Source organism: Teleopsis dalmanni, chromosome 2 (assembly GCF_002237135.1).
Source record: "Teleopsis dalmanni isolate 2A chromosome 2, ASM223713v2, whole genome shotgun sequence".
Lineage (NCBI taxonomy): Eukaryota > Metazoa > Arthropoda > Insecta > Diptera > Diopsidae > Teleopsis > Teleopsis dalmanni.
This window is the reverse complement of record NC_051847.1, coordinates 11,085,399-11,098,842: the sequence shown is the minus strand read 5'-3', so window position 1 is coordinate 11,098,842 and position 13,444 is coordinate 11,085,399. Positions and strand designations below refer to the sequence as shown.

The 13,444-nt window shown below is 27.8% G+C and overlaps 1 protein-coding gene across 1 annotated transcript; it reads right to left on the bottom strand.

Moving 5' to 3' along the window:
- Window positions 1-2,711: 2,711 nt before the first annotated feature.
- Window positions 2,712-3,699, bottom strand: LOC119685095 (growth arrest and DNA damage-inducible protein GADD45 alpha-like). Its single transcript, XM_038099294.1, has one exon. The coding sequence runs from the start codon at window positions 3,510-3,512 to the stop codon at window positions 3,027-3,029; it is 486 nt and encodes a 161-aa protein (XP_037955222.1). The 5' UTR covers window positions 3,513-3,699; the 3' UTR covers window positions 2,712-3,026.
- Between the last annotated feature and the right edge of the window lie 9,745 nt (window positions 3,700-13,444).

The following is a 13,444-nucleotide window of genomic DNA, read 5'->3' as shown; positions in this document are numbered from 1 at the left end:
TAATAGACTTGCATCCCTATAAACAAATTGACAATTGGATCCAAATGTCTTAACACTATTTTGAGTTTATTTTGGTTCTCTGCTTAGTTAGCAGAATACACATTGTGACACTGTCTATTGATAACATCATGCAGAAACATATATACATACATACATAGGTATATCTATACATAAATCAAATAATTTTAACATAAAAAAATAATAATAAAAATAATAAGTAATTCATTTATTACATAAATTATTTATGTTAGCAATATATATGTTTGTTTTTTTATAACTAAATCCAAAGTCAATTCTTTTTTCATATTTATTAATTAATTAATTTAACTTTTTTTATTGTTTAATAATTTTAATATTTATTTTTCAATTTAATAATGTTTAAAAAAGTTTTTTTCTTTTTAAGTTAGGGAAGAACTCGAACTTTAGAACAATAACAGTGAAGTAATATATTGACCAAATGCAGAAAACGTTTAAAACGAAAAAGGGAAAGACCCTTTTTTTAAAGCAGTAGTATTTTTAAAGAAATATGATAGAAATTATTAGAAGCAGAAAGTTCACTATTGGACGCTAGACTGAAAGAAAACACATCAGAGATTTTGATATAATTTTTCAATTAAAATGTTTTTAGAATAAATTTTAATGGATTTGTGTTCAAAAATATATTGTTAATGGCAAAGTTGATAATCTATGTTAATGAAATCCAATTTGATACTAAATAAAAGTACTGCTGGTCTTTCTTTGACCACAATTTGTTGCATTATACCTAGGCAAGATTAAGGTGCTACACCTTAAACTTTGACTTAAATTTTTATTTAACCTTAGCTTAATTTAAGGTCTGATTTTGTAATCAGGGATTTTTAGAAATAACTGACTAAAATATTTTAGCAATTTATTCTTTATTGATTCTTTACCAATAGTTGACTAAAAGATAATCATAGTTTATTCCTAAAAAGTAGTTTAAGTGGATTAAAGTTTCATCATACGGTTTTTGATATTTTCCTTCTTTTGAAAAACATAAAACAATAGAGCTATTTTGAATTCCGTCAGATGTTGACATCTATTGAAAAGTATCTTAATAGTATTAATTTATGATGATTTTATCAATTTTTTAAAAAAGGGTTTTATTTTTTTAATATATTGTAGTAAGTTTCTATCTACTAAAGAATTTGATAACAAATTTTGTAAGTTAAATAGTATTTTTATATTATTATTATGTTGAAGCTGTTTTGAGCTAGTGCACTTAAGCACTTATACTCTTTCTTAACTCGAGGTATTTTAAAAACCCCTCTTTAGATCTTGATTAGATTATTGTTTATCACTTCATCAGACTAAGCAATAATTGACTTCAGATCTGCATATCTCCCCGAGGACCCTGTAACCATTTTGATATAATTTTATAAATAATATAATATTATATACTATGAGCAATCATAGTTTTAGTTTGTTTAAATTTAGGCTCTAAAGTACAAATAATAGGAGCGTTATTAGTATATATCAATTTTGTTTTGGTAATGCTTATCGACAAGCACTAAGGATTTACATGCATTTCCTTTGTTCAAATGTAGGCTCTAAAGTACGTATAAAAGGAGCGTCTTTAGCAAATATGAATTTCGGTTTCGCAATGCAGACCGATCATAAGCATGTCATATGCATATATAATGTTGTGAGCGTTTTTGATTCCATATTGTCGTCTTTGATGTTATGTTGTTGTGATGTCTGTTGTTATATTTCCGTGCCAGCCATTGAACTCGTTTTTCTTATCCTCAGGATAAATTGTATGAAACTATTGAATATAACTTTCCATTTTCAAATGTAAAATAATTAAATTATTATATGTGCTATGACGCATATATTAATGCAAGTGAATGAAATAGATTGACTTCCCATATATTTTTCTTAATGATTTAAATATCATAAATAGAAACAAACTTCCCTTTTTCAAATGTATACTATATCGAATAATCTTTTTTTTAAAATAAAACAAATAAATTTGAATTCATAATTTTCTTTTATTTTTATTTTTGGTTTTCTTTTCATTTTTAATTGTTTTAAAAACATAATTTTTCATACAGGTATACAAAAATAAACTTAAAGTTTAAAATAACATATAATTTATTTTTAATTATATTAAAAAAAACAAGTTACTTCGAAACAAAAAGCTAACATAACAAAAACTTCATTTATCTTCTTGTTTCATAAATCAGCAGTTACAATTTCTTTACATTCATTTTGTGTTATTAATTTAAACATTTTATTTTTTTTAAAAAATATATCATAAAATGTTATTAACTAAATAAGTTGCCTTTCAATATTGTACAATCCAATTTAAGGTCATTTTGCAACTCGCAACTCGTTACTCGCCACTCGTACGAGTAATGAAATTATTGCGTGAAAATTTTAATATAAAATTTTGCTAAGTGTAAGCTGTGAATTACTTAAGTTTACTTCCTCATTTTTTTTTTTTTTTGGTTTTAGTTTTTTTTTTATATTTTATCAGTGAAAGTCTCAAGCAAGTGCAACTGTTGCACTCGCTTCCCGCACTCGTACTCGTACTTATAATCGAACGAGTACGCTGCGGGTTCTTTAATATGTAAATTATGTTTTGCAATATTTTTAAGCTGATATTCTACTTAAAATTTAAATTCTTTAATTAGCTTTTAATTTTAAAACAATTTTTTTTTCTCTTCCAAACAATCTTTTTTTAACATTTTTCGTTTTCAACAATTTTATTTAAATTAAAATTTTAACTTAAATGTAAGCTTGTGATAGATAGTCTTACATACATACATAAGTTTTGGAATACTTGCAACTTGAATATTCCCGTTAATTGTTAAGTATTAAGTAGATAACTTAAATTAGGGTTACTCCATTATTATCCAAAATTTGTTTGTTATTATATCAACATTCAGCAAATGTCGGCATTATCCAGACACCGTGGACGTATTTCATTATTTTTAAACCATTTTTACCCTCTCAGTAGGGATTTTGTTCAAAATTGCTTACTGCACACACACACACACACAAATTCACACGTTTGGTAGCTCAACAATGGGATGCTGTGGTGAATCCCAAAATGCTTCACAATAGTCAACTAATAGATTTTCTGATTTGTTGAGTTGTTCTTCGTGCTGATCATCACCAGACCAGCTTTTCTGTACAAGACAGCATGATTCCATATCTGTTTTACCCAAGATGCGGCTTAATTTGGCTGCGCTGTCGACTTTGATGACGTAAATGTCGTTCTCATAGCAGAAGGCTTCGAGTAGCACCTCATGCATGTGCATGGCAGAGTCACCGTCTTCTGGTACAGCCATCAAACAGAAGAGTGAACCTTCGGGTGCATTCGATAAGACTTTAATGGCTGCACTGAGCCCCACAATGACACGGGATTCAGCTTGGGCTTTCAGCAATGCTGACTTGACTGTGCGTCCAATTTTTGAGTAATCCATGACGGCGTTGTCAATGTTTTCTTTATTGGAAATACTGTGGTATTGAGTTTCTTCTACGACCATTTTGTGTTCACTAGTAAAGGCAAAGTGTTGCTCGTATGGAGGAATTTTCAGGCTTTTATATTGCACTGTTGTAAGGTAGGCAGCTATATCCGCTGAGGTTTGTGTAGGTTTTTGTAAACTTATAAAGTTTGTGATTTTAACACGGCTTTCTTCAGAAAGTTTCAATTTCTTTAAATTCTTTGAATTCTTCAAATTTTTCAAATTCTTCAAATTGTTCAAATTTTTTGTATGCAAAATGTCTTTTGTGTAAATTTTTTTTCTTAACACTTCTTTTTGATTGTTTTTGTTTCTTTGCTGTGTAAATTTAATCCACTGCGTTTTGTTTATGATTTGCCGGTAGTTTTTCGCGATTTTCCGCTAAACTTAAATTTTCTTGATTTGTTATGAAATTCTTTCCGTAACTTTTTCACTTGAGATTTCTTAGCGCGTTTTATCCGCTGCGTTTGCTTCGGCTTGTTTCAATTTTGATTTTTAATTTCACAATGAATAACCACACTGAAGAGCGTTCGCTTTTATAGGGTGGCTCTCCGCCACGCTTCGTTCGCCATTGAATTTCATAAGAAATTATAAGCTTTCACATGTATTCGTGCTCAGCGCATTGCCACAAAAGCTTACTCAATTCAATAATTTTTCTCTTATTTCTGGCGGAGGTGACAGATAAGAAACTCATTTTTTTGTGTTTAAATGGGAATTCGTGAGAATTGCTGTGAGGTTGGCTGTGAGGTTGGCTATTTGCATGAGTTTGTGTGAACTTGTGTGGCTTGTGTTTGTTTTTGTATTTTTGAATTCAATTGAAAATTCCCCAATAAAAAAATTTACAAGAACTAATAGAGATACGTATAGCAAAATAGTCAGAGGAAGAAGATGAAAAAAACAAAAACACAGAGCAAAAAAAGCACAGAGTAAAATACAATACAGACTAATTAAAAAAAAAAAACACAGAGTAGAAAAAAAAACAGAATTAAAAAGCCAATGGCTTGGCGCGTAAAAACCGACTCAGCTTTTCTTTTCCGTTTCTGTGAATTTTTAATGTTTGTTTTTGTTTTTATTTGTTTGATTCGCACTGCTAAGATTAATTTTTATGAACTGAACTACATATTTGCTAATTATTGTTTATTAATTAATTAGAATAATCAATAATAAACAGAATTTATGTTATCACATTCAACTCCTCTTATTTATTTATTTACTGTTTATAAAATTTAAACTCTTAAGATTAATTTTTATTATTTATTTACACGGAATTTTGCACAAAAGTGCATGCACCGACTTGACTTACCTTTTATGGGAATTTATTTATTTTTATTAATTTCATTCTATTTTTTTTTGCTTGCTGATATGTGTTAACTGATTTTTTAGCTGCTCTTTCAGTTGATTTATTTCTTAAGAGAATTTTTGGTAACTGTTAATAAAATTAATTAAGTTTTTTACTCTCTTTTAACTTTTTTTTTTTGAGGCTATAAAAATTGATTAACGTAATAAGAAGAGTACGTTTTAGCATGCAAGTAGTTTCATGAAAATACTGGCGTTAATATTAAGTAATTAAAATAAATTAATATATTAAATACTAAATATTTATTTTATCAAATAAATTAAATAATTAATAATAGATACATTTAATTAATTTTGTTTTCCAAAAATTGACACATGAGCACAAACTCAAATAGGTTATGTTAGGTTTTTTTTGAAGTGGTTAAGTACGGTCGAATCCTTTTACCCACTAAAACCAGCTCTTAGAAACTAATTGAGAAGATCTCAGCCAACAAATTGTAAAGGACCTCTAACTAAAATCGCATTTCAGTAATCGAAGAATTTGAAAATTAAAGGTGCAGAAGAACGTGATTCCTGTCGGCTCTGTCATGAGAAGAAAGAAACATCAGAACATATCCTATGCAATTGCCCAGTGGCGGCAAGACGTAGACTCGACTACCTTGAAAGTAGTTACGACTTAAGCCCACAGCAATTACGAGATTTATTAATAGTCTAGAATTGTTTTAGTTGAGCCTTTAGACGCACAATAGATCTTTTAGTTCTGAGTGCATTCAAAGCCTATTATTAAAAAATATTAATTTGGAAATTTGAATTTTTTTTAAAGGAACGTAGAGAGAAGCGTTTGGACCCAAGTGCCTATTTTGAAAACAGGATACATTCTGTTAATTCAGCTAATATCGCTATTCACGAGCCATGTCTTACGATAAACTTACGTAAGAGGATATGGCATTAAATGCTCAGTTCTGTGATGAGTATGGCCTTCGATGATGCTACATGGACAAATTTGGTATTAAATGATCTTTTATTCGATCACTTTCGAAATTTTTTAAGTTGTCTTTGAGACTCACTACTATAGAGTGCATATTTATTGGTTAAGTTAAAGAATTTTGTGCGACAGCTTTCACTTAAACTGTCTATGACTCTCTAGTGTTACTAGAATTAAAGGTCACTTTCTCTAATCATTAAGAGTTCTATGTAGTGAGCCTAAATTTATGGTACAATTTTTGATAGTTATGCAGGATTCTCGAAAAAGAGTTTTCTAATTCCAGTTAAGATCCTTGCTTAGAAAAAACATTTGATTAATTAGTGCGAGTTGTGTTATAATTCTTCTTCACCAGTTTATAGATAATGAAAAGCATATGATTCAGTTGAGAGAGACATTATAATTCTACTTCACCCTCTTTATAGAGACCGAGGAAATTGTCGGTTAGAAATTCAAATTTTCGGATTTTCGACTGAAGTTTTCTTTTTCTAGTAGATTTGCTTTGACTATATATCGGTTAATATTGAAAATAAATATCAGTTATAAAAGTCTATGTAATATTTAATCGTATGAACTTGCAAAAAAAATTTATTTATTATATATGATAATGATAAAATAATTAATATTCTTAACACGTTTTACATACATACGTGTATATAATGAGTAAAAGGTATAAAATAAATTTTTAATATTCTTAGCATAACTTTAAAAATATTTTATTAAAAATTTGTTTTTTTCTTAAGACTTAATTTGTGATTCTCATATAATAATTTAGGGATTTTTCGTTTAAAATTTTTATTCACGGGTAAGTACAACAATAAAAATTGCAAAAAAATGTGTGACAATTAAAAAATTGTTACTCTTTTTATTTATTTAAATTATTAATATTATGTGTACTAATAAAATACAACTTTTTATACATTGGTGAGTACCCGTTTTAATATTGTGCAACAAAAGAATGTTTTTTAAATTATTGTAAGAAAATTCTATAATTTAAACAGATGCGTAATATTACGGGTACTTTCTTTACACACATAGTTTACACTTGAAAAAATAAAGGGAAACACTATGTTCTAATAATAAAACGGAAAAATATAACGTCTTTGTTTTATTAAACATTGATATAGAAGTTTTTGTAGTTTGTTCTATAATAGATAAAAAAATATAAAATATATACATATGTATATATATAAAATGAAATAATAATATATATATAATAGTTGATAATTTTCTGCATGTTTCAAATTGGAGAGCAATTTTCGCCTGGTACTTGATATCTAAAAATTAAATATGGCTAATTATACGATTAAATAATTCAAAAGGCCATTGATAATAGATATTTGGTAATGTATGAAACCCTTAAAAAGAATTCACTTGGTTGAAAAGTAAATTTTGGATATAAATTTTCCTTACTACTGCCACATTTTCGATTTTAAAATAGATTTATATATTTATGGACTTAAAAAGGATTAATAGAAGTGAGTAAAGTAAACTTATTTTTTAAGCTTTATATGAAATGGCAAATGGTTTTCAAAGGATAGTACCAAGAGTAAACAACATTTAGTGTTACTTGATGCTCCTAGGCAACTTTGGAAGTATCACAATGTCCTTACCTATCCTAATAAAACTCTACTCCAAAATTATATTCACATTTAAGTGTATTCATTATATTCATGGGACTCATAGTCACTTTTAAGAAGGGACTTCTTCAGTTAGACCACAACTCGTTTATTATAGTAAAATAATGCTAATATAATAATGTAATTTAGTATATATGTATATTGATTATTTATGTTGCTTTTGTACTTCTCAGGAATCTTTAGAAATGGGAACTTACATTTTTTAAAGTTTTATATAAATGTATTAATTTGGTAATAAAATAATATATTGCACTTTATATGCTTAATCTTATCAAACAAGCAAACGTACAAAATACATTTATCTTATCTTATTTACATGTATCTTATATGTATTTATATATTTACACAGTGTGACGTATATATGTATGTTAGAATCTGTGCTACAATAACCTATTCTGATTCATGGAGAGCTTTATGCGAATAAAATTTAAATCTATTAAATTTCGTCCAATCATACGAATTCGTAGAACGCTCTTTGTACATAGGTTCTAATACTTTATATTATAGAGTATAGTTATAGAACAAGTTACAATGTGTATATCATGTTTGGAGATGTTGCCCAAATATTCCTATAGTCTCTGCTATTTCTAGTCGAACATCTATGGGTAACTATACTTAGGTAATTTAATTAATATATTACTAATGTTAGATATTTGATAGTAATCGCAAATAGCTATTTGATCTGTCCAAAACATATATTATTTATAGATATTCTAATTATATTTTATTTATGTTCACCTTGACAACTATTAATTTCATTGAATTAAGTTCATGAGTAACAATTCTTTTTTATTTTTACGAACAATTATCATTTTAAATATAACAGATAATAAATCAATTTTTTTTAATATATTCTCAAGAAAGATAGATAATAAAACCAATTTATTATATGTTTTCATTCAATTTTCGGGAAATATACCCAGTCCACTTTCTTGGACACTTGTTTTCTTATGAATTGTGATAGTCGCACGCTTCTCTGTACCAGCTGTGAAATCATCATGTCTTCGATCACATATGAGTGAGTCCCTTGCTTTATTTTGGCCGCTATCCAAATTGATAATATAAATTAATTATTTTTTAATTTTTTTATTTTCGAGAATAAAACAACTTTTCACTTTTCTTTGGCCTATTTCTGATTTTATTTTCAAGAACGTTTTGTCTACCAAGAAACGATGAAAATTTGACGTCAGTCAAAATGACTTTTTATTTTATAGGAAAAACCATTATCAATCTTGTTTCTTGAGTACATCGAGATGGGGTCTTAATGGTTGTCGTGAAAATTATCTTATGCGTAATTTTCACTGTTAAATCTTTCCAGGGGAGATTTTTCAAAGGAAATCTACTTCGTTTATTGGCTCTTTTATTGTTAAATAAAATGATATTTTATTATTTATTAATAATAATTTGTAGAAACTTAATTTAGTTGGAGAAGAAAATGATTCTCGAAAAATGATAATAGATTTTATTATATAAATCAAATTAGTACTTTCAAGCTAGTACTTGCAGCTACAATGATCTAGTGCGATAACTGAGCAATCACAAAAATTATTTTATATAATATATTTTTTGTTAATTCTGATGAGTAATTTGCTCTGGAGGTCTATTAATCTAATAAAAATAAATTATAATTAAATGCAATCTAATAATAAATCACAACTTTGCTTAATAAAAAATTAATAATAATAGCACCTTTGATTATACTAAAGGTTCGCAATTGCTTGAAATCTTCGATTTTTGTACAGTAATACTAGCAGCCAAGTAGACTAAATGGATCACTCGAATCGCTTCAATAACTTATCACTAGTCTAACCCGATATTGAAATTATTCAGCTAATTATTATTCAGTGACTTTGTTAGTTCATTTATGCCATGACGATAGCAAGAATGGTATCTCAAGCCATAGTCAGAGAAAGAAGATGGAGGAGTCCATATGAGATTGAAGAAGAAGTGCACGAAACAGAAGCAACTAGAAAGAATCGAGATCGACATTCTGCAACGATTATTATGGTAACCTAAGGAAGTGACCTATATAATCACGGCTATTTCTAATTAAAACTTTTAAAAAGCAGTTGAAAACAAATAAATATAATAATTTTGTAATATTATCTAGCTCCAATTAATATTATATTTGAAGGTTCTAATATAAATTGCATGATTATACAATATGCACTCTCGTCTTATATACTGCAATGATATCATCGCCGTCTTAACTTCTTACTGGTTATGTAGGTCAGCAAATTTGTATTGAAAATATTATTTTAATTCTCAGCGATCGGCTTACTGATCATATAACCAAAGTGTGGCCCATATTTGCGTTTTATTTTATTGACCATTTTATTTCCAAGAACTCGTAAGTTCTTTATTGTATAAAAGCATGAAACGGGGTCGTGAAAACTTGACTAGAAACTTTTTCAGCCGGTGGCATTATTCAACTTGGGTCATGTGTTCATGGCACTGGTTGTTTACATGTACCACAAATGGTAACGCATTTATTTAATTAAGTGCTTCATTTATATAAGTAAATAAATAAATTAAAAAAAAAAATATTAAAAAATTTTAAAAGAATATTGCAAAAATATTAAATAAAAAAAATTATGTAGTTTTGGGGCTTCATTTAAAGCAATTAAATAAAATCTCACTGTTTCCTAAATGCATAGTTGGCAATTTATTTATTTATTTATTTTTTTTTTGTTATTAAAAAAGTAAACAAAAATATTATTAATTAAGGTTTTGGTTTCTTTATTATAAATTCGCACGTACGCCTTTGGCAATTTTTTTTTTTAAATTGCACACCCATGGATTTTATTTTTTATTTCGTCTTTCTTTTGGGTTCTTATATATTTTGACCGGAAACTGTCGAACATATTAAGTTTTACAAAAATTGATTAATTTTAATGTTTTTATTTGTTTTTACTCATTTTTCATTTTTGAAATTTGAATTTTTGTTTTGATTTAAATTTCTACACTGCAATTGATAAGAGTTTGTTGAACTTTTTTTGCAGTGCAATGAAACAGAAATTTCAGCACTAAAATTAAAATAAAAATAAATTGCAGATTCTTAGATATTTGGGTTTGATAACCGTTGTTATCAAAACGCTGCAAGATTTTCAAAATAAACAATGCAACATTGAAGATTTGCCAAGAAATAATGTATCCGAAATCCACTACTGATGTTGAGATTGTATAAAGTCTTAAGTCAGTCTAGTAGGTCTCAGTACTTAACGCTATATCGTCATTCGTATCACATTTTTCCAATTTGGTATATCCATTACAATTAGAGTTCCCTAAACTTCATTATTTCATCACATTCATAGTTCACTCCTTCATGTTTTTTTCTTTTTTGACTTCTTAGTTAAGTACCTTTTTCAATAAGTCACCGTCTTCCCTAAACTTGAGTCTTCAATCGCGTATGCCTTTTTTGTAGTCTAGTTAAATATTAAGAACGATAAGTGTTCCTTCAACTTGTTCACTCCGCACGGTCTTGAACTACATCTTCTTTCTGCGACTGCCACTTCTGGTACAATTATCAATGCACCACCGTTTTCCATACTCACGAGAACTGCAAACAAACGAACCCACTAAATGTTTCTGCTAATGTAGTAATAAATCGTATTAGGCTTATGGTTCATAAAAAATATAATTTGTTGCCAGTCAAGTCAATATCTTATATAAACCCTTTCTGTACTTGTGGTTTATAACATAACTTTACCTTATCATAATACACAGGTAAACAGTAGTGGGTGTTAGTTGTCTGAAAGCTGACACATTTGTGGCCCTTACCATAACATGTTGCCCCAGTGGTGATCCCTTAAATTGACTTAGATAAATTATTATTGTTAAATATCATTAAAGAATTTGTTTTATTTTATAAAAACAGAATTCAACACAAATTAAAACTACTCAGTATAAAAATAAATAATAGAAATCTAAACGATTCTTTTATTAAGTCTATTAATTAATAGAAAAACCCCGAAGGTTAGTGAAAGAACTAATCTAATAAATAATTCCAAAATAATTCGAAAAATAATTTGAAAAGCACATTGTAAATTAGATTGCTCAATAACAATCATTTAAAATAAAATTAATTATTATTTCTTATTTGGACACTTCTGGGGACTTTTGTTGCTTATTTTCCACATTAACAAAATTTTAATTTGTAGAGACAGGGTCACTTTTAGAAAAAAAAGAAACGCCTCTTTTGCTCTCCAACTCAGCCATAAATTCACTTGCAATTAAGTTAGTTTTTTTCTGCTTTTTTTGCGTCTCAAGAAGCACAAGACTTGGAAATTCACCTTCAAGCTTAAAACAGAAAAAAATCCCCCGATTAACTGTGTCAAGCCGCAAGGAAAGCACACTTCGCTGTATGTACACTTGGATTGCATGCTTCGCTTCGTCTGTCTACGATAAACGCAGTTCATCACGTGCGGCACAGAGAGCGCCGGACGGATTGGCAGTAGCGACGAGAAACTAGTTTCCAGTCAGTTGCGCACTTGCGAGTCAGATGTGGAAACTTTTCGAGATTCTGCCCAACACTTGTGACGGAAACTTAGCCAATCATTACTTAACAGGTTTAATGAACTGCACTCTGTTTACGCTTTCGAATATGGAAATTAATTCACAATTGTTCGCTGTTAACGTCGCGATGTTGCGTCGGACGATAAGATAAAAAGACATTCTTGCATTGGCAGGAGAAGGGGGACGACTTTGTTATTTGGAAAATTTCCAATTCTGCCTAAGTGGATGCCTCAATACATTTCAATGATTGGCAAGGTTAAATGTAATTAAATATTTTTGTAAGCAAAAATTTTGATTGATAAGAAAAAATTCTCAACGTTGTAAATAAATTATAAACGTTATAGACCCTACCATAAAAGCACATCATTATTTTTAAAATTGTGTACGTTTTTAAATTTAATACTGTCCGTTAATTGATATAAAATATACAAGACAAATATTTAAATAATTAAATATGATATAAAATAATAATAATATATAATAATAATATTTAAAAATAATAATAATATATAATAATAATATTTAAAAATAATAAAATTAAATTTTTGTTGTTGCAATATTTCTATGGAAAACAATAGGTTATATTAAGGAAGAAATTAGTTTTAGTTCAATTCGTCAAAATGGACGTTTAAACAATCAATTGTAAATAAAATTTTAATTTGTTATTATATGTAAAAATATTAATACTTTTAATGACAGTATAATTATGTTGCTTAGACAAAAAAAAAAGAATTAAAACTTTTTCTTGTAGGAAAACTTTTCGCTGGCACAATACAACTAAAATTTTTCATTCTAACAGTTTGAGTAGCGCAAGTAATCTACGCCAACTAATTCGTACAGTTTTATAAGCACAAGTAATATAACGCATCTGAAACTGTCGTTATGTAGAAAAGTTTATAAAACTAAGCTTTTGGAGACTTACTGACATATATTGTTGATAGCGTACATAAATGTAAACAAGCACATGTATTGACAAAGGGTTACCAATACTTTTAATCTTTTATTAACATAAATTCTCAAACTCTGCAGATGTGAATTTACATCAATAATATGGCTAATATAATGAAAGATATACCATTAAATAAATATATATACAATGAATATATATTTGTTAACATAATTGAAAATAAACAACAATATATATTAAGTTAGTAAATAGAAATTTTGTGCATACAATATAAAAAAAATGACACTACAAACATATATAAATAATAAATACAATTAATTTAAAATACATAGAGTAAAGTAATTGCATAAATTTTTGAAATAGTATGAAGAAATGATTATTTAATTATTATCACATTTTAAACATTGAAAATTTCATAACTAATTAAGCATTAATTAAACATACAGTTATAAAACTCAAATAGTTTTTTACTTGGCACATTATAACATTTATATACCATACATCACTCCCATCTGCCACAAGATTTTGATTGCTTGTACTGGTTTTGCTTTTAAGCCATTTAATAAAAACAAATTTCAATTATGTTCAATTTTTCAATTAAAAAACACATATAAAC